Here is a 24,818-nt window from a genome sequence, read left to right as displayed (position 1 = left end):
AAGCATCCCTCTGTAGTGCCTGCGTCCAGACACATCCTCAGGCACTTCTGGTACATGAACAGCCCTGAACTTCCAGAGCAGGAAGCAGGGCAGGAGACCAAAGGCTGTTTTATGTCACTTTTAATGTATCCATTGATGAGCCTAGCTGATTGAGTGTTTGTGTTGAGTTCGATTCAAACACTAAAACAGTTTTTGTGCCTTTTCAGGAGATGCACAGATACTTTGTTCTATTGCAGCTGGAGTTCCTGGAGCACTGTTCGGGTAATGATGTTTTATGCTAAAATTTATCAACTATTTTTAGTTCCACTGTTTCAGTTTGAAGTCGATGCACTTAATATTGAACATCTCACAGCTCATGTTTCCCTTTCAGTGCTGTGCAAACTTGCCTCTAACATGATCCTTAATTTCTTTTTCTTTTTATTGAATAAACATTTTCCAACTAAATTTCCACTGGCTAAAGCCTTTTGCTGGTTTAAAATTTGGAATGGAAAAAACCCAACCACCTAGCAATAGCTTGGTAATGACCATGGAAAATAAGGCCACTTCTTTTGAAAAAAAAAAATTACATAGATGTAGAGACCAGTTTCTGTAGTAAAACTGACTTCAGAGCAATGTGTACATTCATAGAGGATGAGCAAAATAACATCCATGTGCAAAGCAAGAATATTTGACTCTGGGTGTACAAAAAGGCTATTGATGTTACAACTATGCACTCTGATTATTTAAACAAAAAAAAATAAAGGAAAGTGAATCAGCAGATTAAGAATGCAAATTTACATAGTCTCCTTTCATAAAGCCTCATAAACCTCTTTCCTCCTGGTTTTCACAATTAGTGAACAGTAATTTTGTTACTGTCCCTCCATGACACTAGATGGCACTTCAGAGTAATGGTGGGATCAGAAAGCCTTTTGTAATCTTTTCAATATTTTGCGTATGATATTATAGAGGCATTAAATTAATGCTAGCATCAAACAAAAACAATTTATCAGATTTATGCTAAATTGTATATATGAGTATGAAGTAGATAATACTATCTGTTTAAAAGAAGTAGCAAACACAAACAGAAAGAGATTATAACAAAGTAGTTCACTGATAGGTCAAAAAAGTCAGGTTCCGGGCCAAAGAGATGGTTCTAGAGGATTTGAGAAGCAGCCTGAGAAGGGAACTGAAAAAAATGTATAGACTTGGAAATCAGAGCAACATGTTGTTGCCAGAGATTTAAGAGATGATTCTTTCCTGGAAGTTAATAGAGATTTATTGTATTTATGATTCACCAATCAGGTATATGACAACTGTTCATAACCTGGTGAACTTTAGGAAAAACCATACAGCTCCCTTCTGGCCTTAAAAGACAAGCATATATGAAAGGACTAATTGATTTGTAGTCAAGTTTTGAAAAATAACATTCTTAAGCAATACATGGTTTTCCTAAGAAAAAGTTGTGTATGCACTTTTCAGAAAGCCTAAACCTGAGGGATATCACATTAATTTAAAAAAAAAAGGGGGGGGGGCGGGAATATACTACAAAAGCAAAAAGATAAGTTTATAGCAATGCCATCAAATTGCAATAAAATCTTAAAGAAGCATCACCTCTTCAAGGCATCATTTTTGTTTCTAACTCATTTAGTTAATTCAGCAGAAGATAGGAGGGGCTATTTTCTTTAGTTAAAAACCCCTTACATGGATTTTAACTAACACTCTAAGAAGATTCATGAATAGGGGAAAAAGGGTACGTTTAGATATCAAAAAAATAGCAGAAAATATTGGCCGTAATTCTGCAAAGCTCTTTAAATAAGAAAAAGGAAAGTTCATTTACTCAGTGATATTCCTAAGCAGTGTGATGGATAGTAGGTATTATGAATTTAAGATGGCAGAAAATACATTTTTGTCTCCAATTTTATTATTCTGTCTTCTTTATCATAAAAAGATAGACTTTTTAAAATATTATTAGAAAATTGGTTTTAAAAGCAAGCAAGTGCTATTATTGTGGTTTGGATTTGTTATAATTTTATATTCAGTGGAAGAAATGAGAAGCCTCTGTACATCAGTTAAATCATTCTTGCAGTTGAGGATCTGTAGCTGCACTTTTTTTATTCTCGTATCTCATTTTCACCAGCCCAAATTTTCAGGTTATTGGCATATGTTTTGTTTTAGGCTCCCTAGGAGAGTCTTCATACCTTATGGAGGGATTGGAGATGCACCGTTGGGCCTAAAGGCTTTCAGCTTTAGCTCTCTTATTTCTTTCCACCCAACTATTATAGTTTGTTTGTGTTTGTTCTTTTTTTCTTTCTTTCATAAAACCATAGAATCATAGAATAGTTTTGTTTGGAAGAGGACCTTAAAGATCATCTAGTTCCAAATCCCCTGCCCTGGGCAGGGACACCTCCCACTAGACCAGGCTGCTCAAAGCCCCATCCAGCCTGGCCTGGAACATCACCAGGCATGGGGCATCTACAGCTTCTCTGGGCAAGCTGGTCTGGTGTCTCACCACCTCAGAGTTAAAAATTTCTTCCTAATGTCTAATCTAAATCCACCTTCTTTCAGTTTAAAATCGTTACTCCTCATCCCATGGCTACACTCCCTGTTAAAGGGTCCCTCCCCATGTTTCTTGTAGGCCCTCTTTCTTTCCTTTATTTTTGTTTTGGTTTGGTTTGGTTTTAAGTGGAAGAGCCATCTGTTCTGTATTTATATGAAAAGCAGTTTTAAAAGTATTGGGTTTCCTGCTGCTTTGAAGTCTTTGCAGATGCTGTGCGTCTGTATTGGACTTAGGACAGAGTCCTATCAGTCAGAAACTGTAGGTATGGTTGCACAATTTATGGAAAACCAACAGCCTGTTTACCTTTTGAATTTGTCGTAGTCTTGCTGAGGATGTTATAGGGTTTGCTTATTCTTTTTTATTGCGCAGGACTGGGAATCAGGAAAGTCCTGTTATCTTTGTAGCCCTTGGTTGTTAGCAGGGCATGTATTTTATGAGGAATAGCTTGTGCTTTAGCACAGAGGGCAGCAAGCTTGGTATGGGACTTAACACAGGTATTACAGAGGCGGACCAGGCTCAGGTATTTTCTTCTGAACTTAAACTGCTTCTGGTTTGTAAGGAAAGCCTTAGCATGGAGAGATTTTAAAGCCAAATTTTAAAGGAGGGACAAATATGAACCCTGTGTATATATTTATATGAAGTTTTATGTAATAAGTAATTGTTATTGTTTATTGTATAAATCTCTTCCTGTGAGTTGTATCTGTATCTGCTAATTTGAACCGGGTACATAAAAACCCTGTGGAGTTCTCCAAGCTAAGACAATGCCTTTGTTCTCGGTTGAAATGCCAGTGCTTAGCTTTCTGCACGAAGTCTATCTCTGAATTATAGCAGATATTCAACCAAGAACCAAAAGGAAAAAATCTAACTGCTCATTTTCTGGAAGGATATAAGATACTGTTATTTTTATTTAAAAATAACACTCAGAAAATGTGAAACCCAGAAGTAAGAACAGATGCAAATGGGGGTAATCACTGGCTACTATATGAAGAAGATTGCTAACAAGAGTGCACATACACTCTTTCTGTGTAATGGCTTTAGAGGTTCATAATAATTTCCAATTATTTGCTACCTGAATAAATTACAAATATAAAGAGAACATATTCATTTCCTAGAAAAAATACCTATGAGTGTTAGGCATGAAAACGTTTCTTGAGGCAAGAGAATTTCACACAACTTACTCTTACTTTAGCTGTCACCATGCCTAAGATGTTCAATTTTCAAGACTTAATCATAATTAAAGTTCTGACACACTATGTAATGCCATCAAAACAGAAAATAAAGACAAACACCTTGGAGTTTGCCTGTATTACATTATTCTTTAATATAAATGACATATAAGTTTTACAAATTAGAGAGATTGACCTTGGAGTATTAAGAGGCTGCAGAAGATTCTTTTAAGGTGACATTTTTATCGAGTATATGTTTAGCTTTGTAGATTGACAGTAGAAATGTGCAGCCTACCTTTGATGTGCTTGCTACCCACTGGTATGGGTTGAAGAATCCAATTTGCATAGGGCTTCAAATCACTCTAAGAAGGTACTTCTACAAATGATGTCCCAGCAATGTCCAGCTAGGCCTTGCAGTTATTTCACTTCATATTTTGCTATACTTCTAATTTTGCTTATAACCTAAATGCCACAAATTCATCAGATGGGGAGCCTGCATATCTCTACTTAACGATTAAAAACTTTGTTTAAAAAACAAAAACAGTAAAGGATGCTGACAAATGTACAATGCAGAACAAGTGAACAGTGAACTGCTATTATTTTTGGTTTAGATATATACATGGATTGATACCAATGACTAAACCCTAATACCATACTCTGCAAGGCAGTCTCACTGAAGTTATTAACACTGCTCTTCTGACTAAGGTGAGAGAGATTTGCCCTAGAGAAATTTAGCCATTGAGCTCCAGACATAGGTTACAGGTTTCGTACTGCAGACTACTCATTATTTTGTTCAATAGGATTATGTTAGGCTAATCCTGAATAGCATTGCTCTAGAAGAATGGCAAACTTAAAAGAACTATGTGTACAATATGAAATTCTTTTATTTTTCCCAAAATAATGACATTAGCAACAACTTTATTTGCCTCTGCTAAATAGATACATTCAGAATTAGCTTAGTGTTATAGTGGATATTTTTAAACCTCCAGGGCTTGAAATAAATTTAAAGGAGGTAACTCTCACCTTCTCAAGTCTTAAGATGATTTGAGAGTCCTTTTTCCCTCTACTATTTTTTCGTGTGTGTGTGGCTATAAAAATAACCTCAATCACTATCTTTTTTTTTTTTTTTATATCATAGCTTGACAAATATTTACTCCGAATCTCATATACAGTGGAATCTTAAAACCTGTAGCATTCAGAAAACTGAAAAATACCACAGAAAGCATGCTGGAAAAGAAGGCTGAAATAAGTCAGTTAAAAGCACAGTTGGCAATTCTTTTCATGGTATGCTTGATCTTGTACATCTGTAATCATTCATTTATTCTACATCAATGGACCATCTCCACTTTAAAGTGAAGTTTCTGGTATTTGGCATTAATTGTTAGCAACAATTTTTTGAACAGGCCTATTACAACAGGTACTTTAGCTGAAACACAACCGAACTCCTTCTTCAGACATCTATTTGTAATTTCCAATCTGTACTGCAGAGCGTTCATGGATACATCGGAAAGCAGAGGGCTGGATTTCCCAGTACTGCACGGGGTTGCTGAAGAGACTCACACCAGAATAGCTAGCCTTTTTGGTGTTGTAGCCAAGAGGGCAAAAGTCGTTGATACCAATTGAAGCAATTTTGTTGTTATGAAGATAGACCACCTGAAAAGCATAGAAGTACAAAAGTGAGAAATAGAGCTACCGTGGCAAATAAGATTAATGATTTGATGTCAAATCCTTTCTTCCAAACAAATGCTTGATTCTGCTTACCTTTTGAAACACCTAGAATATATCCAATTAGAAATAATTTCTAAAGAAAGGGCAGAAACTATGCAAGGCAATCTAATAACATTGCTATCATTTGATAATAGTAACAAAAAAAAGGATTCAAAGATGTGGAATTATTCAGTGCTGTGGTTCAGAGGCATGTGCTGAATATGAAGAATATATTTGGTGCTAACTGGTTTCTCTCCAGCTCTAACACTTTCACTCTCATGAGTGCAACTGTACAGGACTCAGAGCCAAAGTAATCACTAATGATGATTTAAAATAGCTGATGAATATTACTTTGCTCCAAAGTTACCATTTCTGATTATTTTTCCCAAGCTACACGCAAGTGGTGATTTACATTTGGGAGTCTTCATTCTTTGGGAGCTTTCATTCCTGTAAAATCTTAGTCCAAGTGAAGACAGATTTTAATTGGCTCGAAGAGGCCATGTTTCTAGATATCCAGCCGCACAAACCTCAAAAATACTGCTGATGTGAAATGCATATTGCCTCTCTTTGCCCTCCTGAAGGTACAGCTTTGCAAGATACCACAGGGAAGGTTCTTGTGGAAGGCTGCAAAATGTCACTGAGTAGAATTGAAAAAATTCAACAGAAGAAATGTTCTTTGAAAGCATTTTTTTAGTAAAAAGGAAATCAAAGTACACAAATAATCCCATATTTGTCGTAAACCCTCAGACACACAGAGATATGAATGCACACCGCCAGATCTACACACTTCCATAGCCATGCCCACACAAAAATCAGAGTACGTCTTCTGTTTGCAACTTTTCCATACCTATTCAACAGTTTAAGAAACTTGCATCACATTACCCTCTGCACAAATACTGTCTATGTTTCTGTTCAAGACTGAATAACCACACAAATACCACTCAGAATCTTTCAACAGTTGCTCTCTGAGGCAGCGTGATAAACTTTACCTGAATATATTTGTGTTCACCCAGCCCACCAGGTACTCTGACAAGTTCATTGTTGTTCAAATGGAGCTCTCTCAGATGAGGTACGTTGTTAAGAGACCCATTTTCAACTGAAGAAATACTGTTGAAGCTGAGACCCAATCTGAAAAAAAAAACCAAGCAACAACAAACAAACCCAAAAATATGTTAAATTTGCTCCCACAACCGTCTTTCTTAGGTTGGTTACTTCCATATACTACTGTTGTAGAACAGACCACGGTAATTTTCAGAATTATGCATGAGGTACAAAGCCACTATGGAGAAACAGTTTAGATAAACATATTTAAATAAGTTTGACATCTGATGTCATCATGGTAGCATTTAACTTGTGACCATGGTACTGTATACTTTCATTATATGACTAATCCCACTGTAGATAGGTACTGTGTACCTCCATAGGCACCAGTCTTTCTTCAAAAGCCGAATAAGAGTTTCTTGAATGACTTCAGGAGTACTGACTACAACTTTCTTTGTCAAACTACATAACGCAGGGTGACCAGAACTCTTAAGTTTAAATCTTCACCACATTCTTCTAAGATACTTATGTAGTTAGAGCCATGTTACAGACTGGAAACAGGAGCTGAGTCATACATAATGATCTGTTCAGGAGGACACAGAAGTGGAACATACACATTTCTTCTGGGTTTACTAGAACAATTTATGTTCAATTTGGAAAAATTCTGGTCCTATCTGTGTGTTTCTGTGTTAATACTATTTCGGTTTGCACCTACCAAACTACAGAATTTTTTCAAGAGACTCTCATAAGTTACAATCCTCTGTGTTGAGGCAGGGAATTCAGTGGTAATTCTGCAGGAGTTGTCATCAACAGTGTTGTCCTTTGAGAAAATTATTTCTATAAAGGCTAAACCTACTTCATCTAGTTTGCTTTATCTTTTTTCTTTAAGCGATCTTTTTTTTTTTAATTTTGAGGGAAAAAATGCTCTGAGATTTATTAACTGACTCAATTTAGAATTTAATACAGGTAATCAGAATCCTTGTGACAAAATAATTTGCTATGGATGAGTATTTTTAAAGAAAGTCTCATTCACAGTAATCTACTTCTGTAATTCTTTGTGGCTTGTGCCAGCTTCAAAAGTCAAAATCCGCACCTGGTGTAAAATAACAGAACTAAAAATTCTTGTTTGATCTTTATGCCAGAGATTTTTCCCGAAATAATGCTGTCCAAGAATGGAAGCACATTTTAGAATTTTCATTTTAAAAAATAAACAGTCAAAGAAAGGTCTTGCTAACTAGTATTATATATATTACAAATAGCCATAATCATATTCATTTAAACATTGCACGGTTGTCAAAGTATTAAATGACAAAGGAGAGTCTAATGAGATCTCCCACTGACATCAACAGGGATTTATTTCACTCAGAAATCAGTTCACAGTATCGCGTATCTTTGCTAGGATTTGATCAGGAAGAATTTTCATTTAAAAGTTATTAGAACAAAATTCCTTTTGAGTAGAGTATATCAAGATTTAGTTAAACTTGGGGGATTTGATCCTACAGAGCAATTTGGTCTGAAGATCTACAGAATGTCTATTAAGGACTTCAGTAAAGGGTGCTTATAGTGAATGTCTTTAAAAGGATTGGGGAAAAGAAACACATTTTGGCAGAAGGCTATAAATTCTTGGTTGACATACATCTAAATATATGCTACTACATAAGCGGGTCTATAAGCAGATGTGTCACACGTAGGGAGACCAGCATGAAAAAAGCAATTAAGACTTTCATATTGGTCTGTTGAAGCAAAAGTAACCCCTTTACACACCATAAGGATGGACAAGATCCAACTCAGGATTAGCTCATGAAGGGAAACTGTTTTAGGGAAAGTAAAATTGGAGGAGTCTGTAGAAAAGTGGATCTAACTCCCACAGGCAGTGAAATTATATGTAATTACATCTCATCTAAATGTGCTACAAACAAACTCCTAGTCACTTAGGGCTGTGTTTACAAATGAAATAAGACAATATTAGTGTGTAAAATACAGGGTGATTAAGAGTGTTAGGGAAGAATATGGTCTTCATCTCTCTTCTTTTTCCCATGGGAACAAAAAGGGAAGAATTTGAAAAATCACTCTTTCTTACTATATTGACGTACTATTTCCTTTTATGTTAGTGAAGATGTAACATATTTCCAGTGTTTTAGCTGACCTAGTCACAGTGTTCTAAATCATTGAAGAGCAACATCAAAGACATATCTAAACACTTAAGAAATTCTCAAATGTTTTTTCACCTTCTGTTGCCCTCAACATCCCTGCTTGCCCATTCCCACTTTTTTGTTATGTGCACTTTAACAGGCTTCAAGCTGCTCAACATCATTATTCAGGGCTTGATGCAACTTCCACTGTATGGAGCTAGACCTTTTCAGTAAACTTTAACAGGCTATAGACTTTAGTAACATCAGCTGTATTTCCTCCTGTGGATTTCATTCCTCCATGAAACTAGCAAAGTCTTTGCTGGGTTTACATTACGGAGATTATTTTTTTTTCCCAACTGTAGCACTATATGAAGACTTTTGGAATACTTAAGAGTAATTTTACAAGGAAAACAAACAAACAAACAAAAAGGATAAATACTGGTGATCTGCTAGAACTCAAGAATTCAAAAAAAAATGAACACTAGATCTACACTGAGCTCTTTTACAGTTCAAAACACCTTAACACAGTCAGAAAAGTGACCTGCTTCTCAACTGTACTTTAGGGCAACTATTAGACTGTTGAGCATGCGTTGACGTGATCCAGGAGAGTGGTCTGGCCCCATACTAATGTTCTTGAAGTCTTAGATGTATAAATAAAAGCTATTTTTGGTAGCTTGTTTCTGTCCCATAACGGGCATGTTGCCCCTTAGATTTATCCCATATGCTGTCCTAGAGCTCTCCTGTAGCTCACTCCATTCTTCATCTGTCTGCTCTGTTATGTTCAATGCCCTCCCTTTTCATCAAATCTGTATTCTGCTTTACTTTTCAACTTTGCAAAAGAGGATTTCTGACTACGCTTAAGTTGCCTGCTCAAGCACAGGCCAGAGAGCAGTTAGGACTTGGTTCCTGCTCTGAGCAGCTCCACATTTCCACACCACAATCAACAGAGTATCTGGTTTCTCCGCACAGTAGAGCCACCATGGAAGCAGCCCAAGGTTAGATATTTTTAGCAGTCCATCAGCACTTGCTGCTTAAAACTTCATGTCTTAAGAAGGGCTTCCAACAATATTGTTCATGTGATGTTGCCTGTATTGTTTTCCAAGTGTGAATGTGAAAATTGGCTCATCTGCAGGACAACTGACTCATCCACACCTCCCTCCTCCAGTAAAGTGAATTACTCTCTACCTGAGCAGTTACAATTTTATTTTGGTTTTGGAAGTTTTCTTCATCATTTCTCTGGAGGATGTTACATTTTATACTAAGCTTCTATCATTAACAAGAACTGCTTCATAGTCCCCTAGCCTATAATTATGGTATATATAATTTTTCATTAAAATCCACGAGCAGACTTTTTTTGAGTGGTGATCAATCTGTGATCAAATATGAACATTAAACATGAATTGAAATGCCTTATTTTACAAGCTCTAGAAAGCTGTTCTAAGCCTTATCACCTGGAACTGACAGATTTAAAATACATGTTAAATTACTACATACTTCATTGCACTAAATTGCTATCCAATCTACTATAAGTAGTGGTAAATTTAACTCCTGTTGCTCAGTAAAGTTTCTTTTATTTCTGTTTTCTTCCTTGATTGTGACAAGAAGAATGATTAAGATTATTAAACTGAATGATTAAGGTGAAGACCCAGGAATTAGATACAATAATCTGATTAATGGTCTTATAGATCAATTACACTTCTATTTTCATAGAACAATCTTAAAATAGTATAGCATAGTATTAAAATACCCTGTATTAAAAGGCCCATTTTACTATTTTAGCACGTTATCTAATATGAACTAATTCACCAATAATTCTGTATGTCTATAACTGCTCTTTGGGAATTTTTCTTACATTTTCCTACAGTTAGATAAACATATTCAACAATATATTCACAGATTAGCAAGGTACAATCACCCTGAAAAAAATGATACTTTTTTATTTATATAGTGTGATTAATTTTTTGTCACTTTCTTGGACTCATTGCAGATTTGCTTTTCTTAAGAAACAAAAGAAACTGTTTCAAGCAGGTTTGGTTCCCATGTGTTTTTTTCCTCAGTTTGCAGAGGAAATTGCATGAGCAATGCAGTGTCCCAATAAAACTGCATAAACCAAAGATGGAAATACAATGAGAGTAGCATGACATAGTTAAAAAATCTAATTGCTTTCTTTATACTTTTTTTCTTTTTTTTTTTTAAATCAAAGAAACAGTTGTCCTGGGCATACTTCACTCATAATTAAAAACAACTGGAAAGTGATGTTAGAAAAAACCAATTGTTTTGTTCTCTTAAGTCAGTACACAAGTCCTTAGAAGCTTTCCCTGATACGTTATGTGCTGCTTCAATGATGATAACACTCATGAAGCCCAGAATGATGTTTTTTGTGGTTACAATTTCAACTAATATTTTATGTGAAAAGAAGAAATGAATTCTTACTTTGCCAAGTTGGTGAGTCCAGACAGACTTTCAGCATCAATTTTGCTGATTTTGTTGCCATCAAGGTGAAGTTCAGTAAGGGATGGGGGAAGGCCTGAAAGAGAAAACACCATCAAAGCACTTTTAATAAAACTGGATGATCTTTTTTAAAGGACTTGTGTTACACTGAGACTCTTTTACAGTAAGAAAAAAGATTTTTACTAGACATGGCCAAGAACAATTCATTGAATGAAACAAGGAACTTTCACAATGAGGGAAACTGAAAACAGCTAGTAACAGTTCTAGTAAACATTTATTTGGCGTGAAATAAGATCATGCTCGTAAGGTCATCATAGAACAGTTAAAAACTAACAATTCTTCTCAGATATGAATTCTAGCCTTCATTATTATGTAAATGGGACATATATGATAGTGTAAGGGAAAGAGCCTTCTTTTTATCCAGACTATGCACATACATAAATCTACAAACATTTGGCACCTAGATATTTAACAAATAACAGCAGCAGAAAATGAGATTATAAAGTTTAAGTAAAATAATTTTAATGTTATTTTAGGTAGGGCACATACTAGTTTGCAAATTCTGTTTATCAGGAAAAAAAAATTGGAACCAAATATATTAACTATGTGAGGTCCCTCAAAGGAACATCCAAAACAGGAAATGTGGTAAGAATGAAATAACAACTTATATTAACTTTCAAAAACTTTTCAGCTATTTCAAAACAATCTGCTGGCTAAAGTATGAATAAATTCAATATAATTTCCTCTGGATTGGAACCATTCTGGTTTGTTTTGTTTTGTGTGTGTGTTTGTGTTTTTTTAATAGGTTATATTGATGTTGTTCTTATTTTTTAGCAATTTGCAATTAATTACTTTTAAAACCATCAAATCTTTCTGTTTTGTATAGGAATAGTATTTTTGGCTTCAAACCCGCAGATTTGTGGGGGGCTGATTTTATGCTTATAGAACTTCTGTTAATTCTACATGAGTTTACATCTGTATAACGTTGATCAGGCTCACAAAACAGGGCTGGAGGATGAAAACACTCTTCCTCTTTGTATTTAAGCTATGAGATAAGGAAAGAAAAATAATATAAAATGTCTTGGTTTTGACGGTGAACCTCTTGTGGAGCTTCTCATAATAGAAAAACAAAATTTTCCAAACCAATAAAGGACAACAGAACAAAAATTGAAGTAGTCAAGTAATGGATACTCTAAGGACTGACTCAAAAGACTTCCATAATTATTTTTTTTTTCCAGCTGACTAAAAGTCACTATATTATACCTGTGAAAATCTCTGAAATATTCATTGAATTTCTTACCTTTTGGGATGCTAGTAATGTTGGTGTCTGCAATACGGATGTAGGAGAGCCTCTTCATCCCCTGAAAAGCTCCATTTTCAATGCCTGAACTCTTGATAGGATTGGTGCCTAGTTCTGCCAACAAAACATGGTCATGAGCTGTGCTGCAATGTAGGTACCTATATCCTTCAGGTCAAAGCTAATTTGGAGGTACAATTTATTGGAACATTTCTTGGCTTTTTACATAAAATCACTGATTGAACTAAAAACATCTTGAAAAAACACTGAGATGATTTTGTTATAATTTCTCATGCTCGTACCTAAGACAATCACTTGATTCAGTCCGTTAAAGACGGCTTTCCTCAACTTGGAGATATCATTCTCATGAGCCCGGATCTCCTGAAGAGACTTCGGCATGTTTTCTGGGAGTTCCTTCAGGTTGTTCTTGGACAGGTAAAGTCTTTCCAGTTTCTTCAGAGGAGCAAAAGCTAATGGGCTTATTTTGCTGATTTTGTTGTTAACAAGGATCAATGCCTGTGGAGTAATAATGTAGAAGACCTCAGGTGACCACTAGAGAAGTTATTTTAAGGAATGAAACATTAAAAAGTTATTATTCTTTTCTAGTGTCTTTTGATATCTTTTGACGGCCAATCTAGCAAGCTGAATAAAATGCAATGCAGTACTAAAACAAATAGATTAAGAACTTCTGAAAGCAGTGAAAGATAAACAAGGCCTACATAACACATAAAAGTATTATTTCATTGCTGAGGTATATGCAGCTTCTGTTAACATACATAATTTATAACCAAGTCCAACCCTTCCACTTGAAAGCTGTGAAGAACAAGTAATTCACATAAATCCAACATTATCAGGTTTATTTGCGCTTTTTGTTTTTCTGGTTTCATTTATTCTGAGGATACTTTTATACCTTACACATCATCACACAATCATCCTAACCAGTTTTTCCTGAACAGAAAATTCTATGACTCAATACAGTGAAGGCACAGCCTAACTTAATAAAAATATGTATATCATCACCTCTTTGCTGTTAGTCTTATAGACTGCACTTACTAGATTTCTGACTGATAATACCCTCATTTTTTGCAGAGATATAAGCCGAGTTTTTTTGGTAAGTATAACTTGGTATGGAAGGGGAGCAATTTGAAGCATCATACTGTAAGTCCTGCAGGTAGGGATCATGGACCATATTCATTCTGCCTCCTATGTAGGTACCTAATCTAGTTCTCACAATTGTGATATCTAGACTCAGGGTAACTCTAAGCAAATTAACTTTCTACACTGTCAGGAAAGAAAGGCCTCCATAAAATCTCTGTTACCTGTTATAGGTGGTCTCTGTATTCCTCTGAAATTTTACGTTATTGCTAGCTCTCTTTTAGATTAACCAACCATGACATAAAAAGGGAGAATAAAGTCCCATTACTGTCAGAAGAGTAATGCAGCTAACGGAAAAGATTTTAGATATGATACATATGAGAATGAATCTTATCATTCCTTCTGTTTGCTACCTACTCATCAGACTTACAGCGCTGCATGTTTGTGCAGTGAACTAGGTAGAATGGGTTGCATCAATAGCTATTCATATTTATTACTAGAGAATAGCTATAGAATATCTTTGTTCACTAACTCCGCTATGCTATTTTCAGAAACAGAAGACAACAGTTGCTGCTAAACCACATTTTCTGTATTGCATATACCATAGTTAACATTCACTGCTTTTTAATACACTTTAAGTATTTTCAGAATTACACTTCAGCCTGTTTCTTGGAGGAAAATTGAGCATTCAGCTCTTTCCACAATCAGTTCAGTATTAAAACAGTGCCAAGAAGTGTACCACTATCAATGACAACACCTCTCTATCATGAAAACTAAAAAAGAGGTGAGAATATAGTTTAAAATGGTACTGGATGTGTGGTTTTCTCCTTAATAGACTCCTGTTGCAGATCATCCTGAGCAAAGCAAGCAGTGTGTTCTTTACGTGGTTTCAATGAATACGCATAAAGCTGAACATATCTGGTTTTAATTTTGTATGCTAGCTAGCAATAACACATTTGCAAGAGGAGGTAGAAAAGGTCACTCACAGTTCAGCAGAGTATTTCTCTAACAATAAGCCTCTCCCAAAATAAATATATTGGTCAGTGGAAGCCATGGCCTCAACTCTCTTTTATTTGAGCCTGAGCTATAAGAACTGCCATGAGAACACATGGGGTACACACAGGGTACACACGGGGTGGGGTTTCCTGAGTCATCATTGCCAGAGTTGTGGTACTGATGTAGATTCTGCCCGTAGTGCAATACAACTGGCTGCACAATATTAGGACATGGGAAACAAACCATTTATTCTGAGGGGTACAGCTTGAATTATGCAGATGAGTCTCTTTCATTGTTTTTATCATAATAACTCAATAACTGAATGTACTATTGCTAATTACATGATTTCATTTTCTTTCTTTTTTCTTTATTTTACCATGGATTTCTTTTCCATAGATCTTTAAGTCAACATTCAATGAGTTTAGACTCATTTTATCAGCCCTTGACATTTTTATCCTGCATTCTGCTTTGAACTCCTTGGTCATTTATCTTGGTCTGCCTTATCTTTTTCTTCTATTTTATTTGGGTTTTTTTTTAACTTTGTTGCCTTTTTGATAAAAAATGTTTGGGCTATGATTATCACAGTTGATGATCTGATGTGAAATATTTCCTGCTGGAAATATATAGGTATACATCAGCTAGGCTCTGCAATGTAAATATTCTCTGAATAGTTGATGTTAAGAGGATTGTTACAGCTCTTGAGAGCAGAACTGATAGTCCAAAAATTATCTAGATATCTAGGATTAATCTGTTCTGCTTCGCCCTTTCTTTCTCCTGAATATGATCATGTCATCTTAGGAAAACACACAAAACTGTTGTTTTATTCAAACATTCAGAAAGTCTCTCAGTTAGAAACAACGGTATCTATCAAAGGTAGGCTTAAAAATACCGATTTCACAGTGGGAATGTATGTGTGGTGGTATAAAGTGGGAAGGTATCACAACCCCATAGTTTTCAACTGTTTTGTACCAGAGTATGATTTCCCACTCACATCTCACTCTGCCAGTCCCTGCTCCCGGTTTTTTAAACCTGGACTATTTTTCCACACTGTTGTGCAGCTGTAAAGAAATAAAAATAAACCTACACATCAGAATTTGCAAGAGAAGTTTTACTGTCTCACAGAGCAACAGCAAATGATGAGGATAACACACCAGCATAGCACCTGGCAAGCCATACCCCTGGGTTCCTTTCCCGCTTCACAATAACTCTATTATATGCAAGACTTAAAGAACGAAGTTATTAGCCTTGGAGCACTGCTGTTTACTTTCCTCAGAATGTGCCCCGTATGGTTTGCATGTAACGAAAGTTAAAACAAAACAAAACAAAATAAAATGAAATACACAGGGGGATTTAGAGGTCAGTGAAAACAGGAACTGGAGGAGAAAAACCTAGGGAAAACATCTGCAGGCAGTGCTATTGAGGAAGGGATGTTAGGCAAAAACATGCCACATGGACTAACTATCCTGAATAAAGCCCAGATGGCATGATGGGGCATTATATTCACCTTGTCAAAGGACATATAAAAATTGTGTACAGAGAGTACTTGGAGGGGAAAATAAGGGTCAACCTCAAAGTGCTGGAAGTGGTGGAGCCCCTTGGCTACAGACAGCGCTTGAGATGCTGCTAGTATGAAATGATTTGGCAGATTGAAGAAACGTGACAGCCTAGAACAGAGCTAGAGGAATCGGCACTTTTATTCAAAAATCTTTTTCCACACTCCCATTTTTGGTGGAGAAAAGGATATTTCTCTTAAAATAAATGTACCCCCAAAGAAAAAAAAAAAAAAGCGAAACGTGTCACCAAGTCCTGATACAAATGCTGAGCACACCAATGCACAACTTTCAGCATGACTTGGTATGGGTGCTAAGATATTTAGCCATAGGTAAGAAAAGAGGAAAGAAAGCAAGGGAAAACAAACAGGCACAAATACATCGAGCATTAGTCATCGCTTAGTCAGGCTTCGAGGGCTCATAGCAATTTTCTATGGATAAGAGAAAATTTAGCTTCTATCCTCATTTGCTTGAGATAAAGTCATTTTACCTTGTCATATATAGCATGTGAACATTGCACTGTAAACCTTGACTCTGTTATAATATGTCACTGTGGTAATACCTATAGACCACCTTATCATGACCAGCAGTTTAAGCAGTGCTCAGAGAAGAAAAAAAATCCAGGTTTTGCTCCGAAGATTGTTTACTTTTTACTGAAACACCTCTGATATTAGAGTAGTAAGAAAAAAAAATAAAAGTCACTGTATGACAGGAATAGATGTTGGCTCAGTTGAAGTCAGTGGGAGTCTGGCCATTTAGCTCCCTCTGGCCTGGTTTCTACCTCAAATATTTATTCCCAAAACAAAAAGGAGGATTCACAATTCAGGAAAATTTTGGAACACTTGTTGGCAGGCTTTTGTCAAAATACACCCTGACAAACTGCAGAGGGAGCGTGTGGCAATCATGTAGGAACTAACGTAGGGTTGTTCTTCTTGGGGGTTAGCAGAACTTACAGGTTTTGCCCTGTCTGGGGGTGGGCAGCAGGGGATTGCATTTTTTTGTGTAAAACTCCATTACGTGAGAATGTCAGGGGATTGTTCTGAGTGGTTTTCATCCCTACTTCTGGTCTTCTTAGTTTAGAATATGTTGAAGGGAGAGCCTTGCCAAAATCAGAATTGAACTGTAAAATGATCAGCAAATTGTTATCAGACGTAATACACGGTGATACATCTGTTTTGCCAGCTGGGGATGGTACTCTTACCTAACATCAAATCTTTAATGATGCATGTGTCCTTCAGGGTTTAAACTGAAAAGTCAATCTGCTGACCCAATGGAATTTCTTTAATTTCCTGGGTTATGTATTGCATTATTACCTGTTTTTTATTACAGTTCTGCTAGGAACGGTAATGCCTGAAGAACTGTAAGCTCAGGAGTCAGGCTTCCAAATAAAAATAATAATAAATTTGGCTTTTCTTGTTTGCCTTATGGTTTTAGTTGTTAAGTCATACTCATAACCTGGACATATAGTCCAGCTTTTCTGCCAAATTATTAGGAGTGGATGTACACTTAGGAAAAGGGAAAAAAAACCAAACCAAAACAAAACAAAGAACACCAAAAATATAAAAGAGAACTTGACATTCTTCACTAATTGCGTCATACCAGGAGACAGAATTCTACAAAATAAGCATTAATTTTTAAATTAATTTAAAAAATCATAAACATTCATAAACTTGAAGGCACCAAGAGCCCCTGAATCCAAGGAGGTCTCTGAACAGAATTTCAGATGTTATGTCTCTTGAAGGTCCCCTGATCTACAGTTATGGCAGGAAAAGGGTAAAGGTATAAAAAACCAGGATGGTGCAATTATTCTTTATTTGTTGTTACTTAAAGTCTTTGGTAGGGTTTGGTAGTAACCTTACCAGACCTAGAATCAAGTGGACATAGCTAAGAAGGGCAAGGAAAAAGGGATGACATAGAAACAAGAGGGAAGAGATGAATGAACTGTGAGGGAAGGAGGTGTCAAGGCATTGAAACAACAGCCCCCAGTATAAATGAAAGACGACTGTGGAAAGCTGTTTGATCACGTCGATAGCACCTTGTTGAATAATCTCGCAAAGCCAAGAAGCCTGCTGCAGATCCAGTTCGCGTGAGTTTGAGCTCTCACTGATAAGTATTGTGTTACATGACTTGCACACGTGACCAGGGAACAGATGGCTCTGCTTTTTCCTGCTCCAACAAAAAATAGTCCTAATGCTCTAGACTTCTACAGAATCTTTCAACCCTGTCCTTGTCTATTGAGGCAAGCATTTTAGTTATTCATTATTCATTTTATCACAATTTGCTTGTGTACTTTATTGTTGTACTCTTTAAAATTTCCTTTTTTCATTAGCTTAGTACGCTGATTCCAGAATTTTAAGGACCTAAAAGCATTTTCTTCTGTTGTTTTCCTTGCATGAAAAGATCTTTACCCTCTGCACAATAAAAATATTTTGCACGTGTGTTGTGTATTGCACTTCGCTTGTTTCAGTGGAAAATTTCATTGTGTGTTGAGCACAATGTAAAAGAGAGTCTGAGGAAATGAGAGCTCTCTAAGGGAGTGCTGCATTTCAGAAAGGTTATTTTTTTTCTTCTCAGAATATTTGTTAGAAACCTACAGCTGCACCAAGTGGAAACAAAAAATTTAAAAAATGGTATTCCCCAGTCCTGTTAAGAATGTCTGCCATTGATGATAGTGGGAGTTGAGTTCAGAGGTAAAAACTGGAGAGATATCTGTCTTTGGTTTTTTACAGTATCTTGATGGTTACTGACTCTTCATTCTGCAATTTGCACAGCATTATGTTTACTTAACATCTCTTTTAATTATGCCTGGGAAAAGGGAGCTGAAGCTGTAATGAGTCATCAGAAGACTGTGTTCTTTCATTGATATTGTTTGATCTGTTAGGAGCTTTTCTGTATCCCTGGAAGATGTTCTTAGACTTTTCTTCAGTTAATCTGGGCTCCTGTCCTTCCATAGGGAGCCTCCTTTTGATTAAAAAAAAAAAAAAAAAAAAATGCACGAAACTTTTCGAATGTAATACATTATTTTTCCAGTGTTTCAGTTTATTTGCCCATACATTTAGTGTTGATAATCCCTTAGTGTGGATATATCATAACCTTAGGTCCCAAGTTTAAATATTTTATCTCTTTCGTGCAGGGCTTTTCTTTCGGTGTAAATACAACTGGTTTTAGCACTGTTGTATGCACCATCATGGCTTTGCATAGTTCTGCCAGCTTAGATGAAGCAATGTTCCATTTGATTTCAGGCCAATAGTGCATTTGTCTTCTTTTGCTGCACTGACACTGTGCCATTGAAAAATTCCCGTTGGAAAAGCAGGCAGTTGCTATTTTGTTTGTGCTGTTCATATAGTGATCTAGTACACAGTAGTTTCTTTTACCTCTTTTTCCAAGTTCCAGGCGTTATGCTGGTTTGCTTTGGCTTTGCCACACAGCATGCAACTCCTTGTGCTGTTTTTGTAGACTCCTCCTTCACTCTGCATGAGGGCTTACTCATGTAGTATTTTGGATTCTTTATTGTGTCCATGGGGTCAAAGTACTGTACTCTATCCAGAAGTGTCAGTCTGCCTGGAAAATCCTCATGGTTTCATAGAAGATTTTTTTCCTGGCTTTTCCAACAGCACCTCGCTGATTGTTTTGCCACAGGTCTCAATCACAAGCAATTTTTTTACATAATAGCAGACAGTTCTCTGAAACCGCAAAACTCAGTCCTCAGCCCTAAAAAAAGCCTGTCTTGATTTTTTTCCCTATTTTCCCAAGTCCTCCAGTAAAAAAATATATCTTATCTTTCATTTTTAAATAGTGTGAAGTGTCACTGAGTTTTTATAGTACAACTTTAGACACTTTTTCCCGGATGAATTTAAAACTATAAAAATATCAAGTGCACCAAAACTGTTGACTCTGGTGTTTTCTGGCAGGCATCTATTATTTGCAGATAAATATTCCCTTAGTTGCATCCTTTTCCAATTGCTTGCCATATTTCCACAGCTGCAAATTTTAACTTCTCTTTTACCTACTCAGGAAAATTTTCTGATACAAAGAATATTTTTTTTTTAAGTACAAATTACTACCCTTTTGTTTCTTTTTCAGAGCATAAGCAGATACTTTTGTGCTGAAAGAGAAGCCGGGGGAAATTATAGGTAGATCCTTTCTTTTCTCCTTACTCCATCTGGTTTTCAGTACAAGTTGAAATTTAGGTTCAACTCAACTTGTTCATGAAAATCCCTTCTAAAACTATTACTTATGGGGTTGGTGATGTCTATAGAAATTAGGAAGGAATTTAAAAGGCATATTCAAAAGGAATAAACTGAATATACTGTTCATTTTTTTCAAGAGCTATGAAAATTGGGATTTAAGGAATTTTTCCCTTAAGTGATAAATTCATGCAAGAGGTTAATTTTAGATTTTGAAACAGTAATTATTTATGTAAACCTTGCTGTTTTAGTAGAGTATAAGAAGGTTTAGTAAAGTCTAAGAAGCCTAGAAACTCTTGAACATCACACTGTCAAGTGTAACGCTAACACAAGCCATGTTTATCAGGGAATATGATTAAAAGCATATACATTATATATATATTTTTATACATATGTCTCACACACACACATATATCTCCTTAAAACAAAAGTGACAATGGAGCTCTGTCAACAACAAAGCGTTTGAGTTATATTTATCTAAAAACAATATTCCCCTTTCACTATGACTCTGAAGAATATTTAATTGCAAAGTTGGGAATGGGAATCATTCCCAGATATTACAAAAGAATAAGAATGATGCCTGCTGAGAGTAAAGATGGTGCCTAGTTACATAAATGTACTGCATGACTAAAATATTATTTTGGGGAGGAGATGAGAGGATCGGGTTTTGTTCCTGAGTAAATCCAGGAAAACTGTATTGTTTTGAAAGTAATTTGTTAAAACGGATGTTACTGTTGTCACTCTTCTGTATGATTTCCACTGGCCCCTAAGCATGTACTGGGTACTTCTGAGAGTTAGACAAACAAATTATCTCTTCCCTGAAGAGTTACCTATTTAATTCACTATTAAATTATATCTACTGCAATAAAAGAAATAAAGTAAATCCTAAGAGTTAACCTCAATGAGATAACATCGTTCACAGCAGCTTAATTCACAGCAGGATGTATAACAGAGACCCAGACTGAGTTCCAAGTATGCAGAAGTCCTTGAGGTCAGTGCTTTTCATCTGCAATACCATGGTCTGACTCATTTCATGCAGTGTCATGAAGAAGGATTGCAAAAAGATTAATTTCACTGACAAGTCTTTTCTCTTTTTTAGCACTTTGCAGATGATCTTCACTGAAGACACAGGACTTCTCTCCAAGGTGGAAGAAAACCAAAACAAGTGGGGCAGGAATTAGGGTGTCCAATCTGTTCAGCAGCCAAGCAGAGGAATTGAAAAAAAAAAATTCTGGGACACAAGTCAGATGAAATGTGATGTAGAAATACCTACTTCTCTGAGTTGACTGTAGAGGTTATCTATGTAACTAGCTTAACTGTAGACATCTATGATAAAATTAGATAACATGAACTTCATCATGATTTACTCATGCAGGTCCCTCTACTATGGACAGTCTGGCATTGTGCCTATTTCTAGAATTTTTTAAAAAATTTTCTTTTCAATGTTGCATTAAAAGAAAAATTTAAGAGGGAATTTGGAAATAATTAAGGAAATAAATGTTTATAGGATTTTTTTTCCAACTATGAGTGGCTGAATGGAGATTATTTTTTGAAACAGTGCTTGTTTGGATGATGGCATTGGCATCATGAACGGATAAAAAGTGGGAGCTGGCTTCTTAGTTGTGAATGAAAACAATAGAATAGAAAGAGGCTATAAGGACGCAGGAAAGCAAAGCCAAGTAGTTTATATTGGTTATAATCAAAAAGGAACAAATGGAATAATAGACAGAATAAATTGAGTTGGTGAAAAGCTAGAAAAATAATATTTCAGAAATATGCCTGAGTTGGGGTATTACTTTCAAAGGCAGAGAAGTAATAACCTTTTTCTGATCTGGAAAGAAAGAGATATTTCAACAAAATTGAGGCAAGGCTATGAGGTATAAATTTTAAGATGTTGATGAAAAGTATAGAAATAAGGGAGGAGGACCTCAGACAGAGAAACAAAAATTTGGAAACAGAGGAAGGTAGTTGTCTGATGGAAACTTGGAAAAGAAGAGGTGAACCAGAAAAAAGGGCAGTCACGGAAACCAGGGAAGGAAAATATTTCAGCAAAGAGGAAAACAGACGGCGGTGTTGGAAGAGACTGACAGGTAAAGGAGGATGAGGATGGAGTTTTGCTAGGAGAAGGTTACTGCAAGAACACAATTTCATTGTAGTGCAGGGGGCAGAAGATCGATTTGAAAAGATTTTTAAACTAAAATTACTACAGAAAAACTGCTAACAAACATGGTATATACAAAAATCTGTGAGCTCAGAGGTGGGAGGGGAAGGAATACGGTAATAAGTGAGTGAGGTGGCAGGGTTGAGATGGATCTGCTTTTTAAATAGAAATAACCTAGTCACTGTGCCAAAGGGACCAAAAACATACATAAATAGGTGAGAGAAGTTATAATGGAGATCAGGAGACCGAACGAACAGGAGACAGGTATGAAGAGCTGAAAAGAGATGAGAAACTTCTGTAGTATGAGAAGAGAGTTTGCAGGAGAGGAATGGGAAAGGAAATAAACACACTGGGCTGGTGGAGGAAGATCAGAGAGTATTTCATCAGTTTTCCTTAAAAAACTGAGTACTAGGCCAAAACCACATTTGTCCCCATTTATTTTTTTGGGGGGGAAATGGTAGTTCATTTATACACTTACATGAAGATTCTTCAAGTTCTTGAAATCTCCTTCTTTAATTTCAGTGATTTTGTTGTTCTGTAAATCCAGCAGAGTTGTGTCAGGAGGAAGGTCTTTTGGCACTTTTTCCAAACCTAGGGACAGTAAAAGGAATAAATAATTGGCTTTGAAAGAAACTTTAAATAGGGGTTAGTACTTTCCTTAGCAGCATTTACCTTTCAGTAAACACCATTTCTAGAACTCATTTCCTGAAGAAGCTTAAGAAGACTTATCTTAAAGTATTTCTGTCTCCAGCCAGTCAAAGGGAGTTTTATTTTGCTATGACAAATCAAAATTTATTTAGTCACATTTCCATTATGCCCTTTTCTGAGAATATATGTGAGTTATAGCTTGAAGCGAAGGATTGAGTTTAGGAAAATTATTTCCAACACATTTAATTCCACTGAATTGTGTGAATAAAAATTGCTTTCAGAAAGAGGTATGGTATTTATTAATTTCACTGTGTGTTAGCTTTTGTGGACAGAGAACATTTCCTGCTATTTAAAAGGTAGTGGGCTTTTTTGAAAGAAGTACGATAGTTAATTATAATCATTTCCAGAAAAAATACTGTTTGTTTGACAGTAACTGAATAACTTGCAGTAAAGTCCACCTTAAAAAAACCCAGTCCACCTCCCCCCTTTTCTTTCATCTGAAACTATGTCCAAGTTTTCTGGAGAACAAATCTCTTGGTTTCCCTACAACTGCCAAAAGAACATCAGACAGTTTAAATTAAAGACTCTCTTTGGGACTATTTTCTGAATAGCTGATATGTAAGTCCGATGAAGTCATGGAAATGAAATTATTTAGTGTTAAATAACACTTGCTTTACCCAGCTTTCCTTTCATACTGTGACTTGGAATAGAGCAAATCTTTTATAGTCATTCTGATTTACCACAAAATTAAAATGTTTTTTTCTAACTAGTCTTTTTTTTTTTTTTTTTTAACAAATGTGAAATGCTAAATGAATGGTTGGTAGAAAAAAAATTATAGAAACTAATAAAGTCTCTATATGGGCATCTAACAGAAGTGGACTTCTCTTATTACCAGTAAAGTTTTTAACAAATATTTCTGAAGCTATATTTGAACTCTCCTGGGAAAGATCTCACTGCAACTATCACCAGTGTCTCCCCAGTATGATGGTGGACTGTGTGATACTGTTCTCAGGTGAAAGATATATACCTATATATATTAACTTTTTTAACCTCTGTATTTTAATCTCAAGCATGGCACTGCAAACACATTGAGATATGCTTGCCCAGAGATCATATATGCTTTGTCCACAAAGGCTGTGGAGTCTCCATGCTTGGAGATATTCAAAAGTTAACTGGACGCAGCCCTGCGCAACCTGATCTAGCTGCCCTTGCTTCAGCAAGGGGGTGGAGTAGACAAACTCAAGAGGTGACCTTCAAACTCAACCATTCTGTGATTCTGTGATGTTTAACGTTCATCACAAATGTGTTTTCACACCTGAAATGTAGGTTTCTCTTTCAAAATCCAATGTTAAGTAGAACTCCTTCTCTTTCAGTCCTTTACAGAATATACGTGTGTGTATATATATATCTATATGTAGAGTAAAAAAATGGGTGGCTCTTATTTGGAAGGATTATGGCAAACGATGAAAAGTATATGTTTGGTACTATATTTAATCCTTTTACCCTACATAAAGAGCACTATTCTATAGTTACTACTATAAAACTTTACCATAAACTCTAGAGAGGCCACAGCGATGTATCCTGGAGCTTTTTACTACAATTAGTGATGCACTAAGAATTCATTATAGATTTGGTCATAGTCTTAAAAATATCTGCATGCAGATGAGGCCTCAAATTCATCTTTAGGTGCCTGGTCTGAATCTTCCAAAGTGTTGAGCATCTCACAGATCCCACTGGTGTCTGTTACAGCTGTTTGGTGCTTGGCACATTCTGGAAACAAGATTGCTTTTTTAGTTATCTATATATGGGTGCAGGAGACCCAAACTTTTGAGAAGTGCTTGCTTCTTTTAA

At 36.0% G+C, this 24,818-nt stretch overlaps 1 protein-coding gene across 1 annotated transcript in view; it reads right to left on the bottom strand.

The window, feature by feature from the left end:
- Nucleotides 1–4,753: 4,753 nt before the first annotated feature.
- DCN (decorin) overlaps nucleotides 4,754–24,818 on the bottom strand; it is a 39,291-nt gene continuing 19,226 nt past the window's right edge. The window contains exons 3-8 of the mRNA XM_063322811.1: nucleotides 22,798–22,910; nucleotides 12,633–12,846; nucleotides 12,334–12,447; nucleotides 11,016–11,109; nucleotides 6,399–6,537; nucleotides 4,754–5,355 (exon numbers count right to left, since the gene is read on the bottom strand). Coding sequence (XP_063178881.1) covers nucleotides 5,161–5,355; nucleotides 6,399–6,537; nucleotides 11,016–11,109; nucleotides 12,334–12,447; nucleotides 12,633–12,846; nucleotides 22,798–22,910 — 869 coding nt within the window. The 3' untranslated portion in view covers nucleotides 4,754–5,160. The remainder of the gene's footprint in view (nucleotides 5,356–6,398; nucleotides 6,538–11,015; nucleotides 11,110–12,333; nucleotides 12,448–12,632; nucleotides 12,847–22,797; nucleotides 22,911–24,818) is intronic.

The sequence above is a fragment of the Chroicocephalus ridibundus genome, chromosome 1, assembly GCF_963924245.1.
Source record: "Chroicocephalus ridibundus chromosome 1, bChrRid1.1, whole genome shotgun sequence".
NCBI lineage: Eukaryota > Metazoa > Chordata > Aves > Charadriiformes > Laridae > Chroicocephalus > Chroicocephalus ridibundus.
This window is presented reverse-complemented; position numbering and strand designations above follow the sequence as displayed.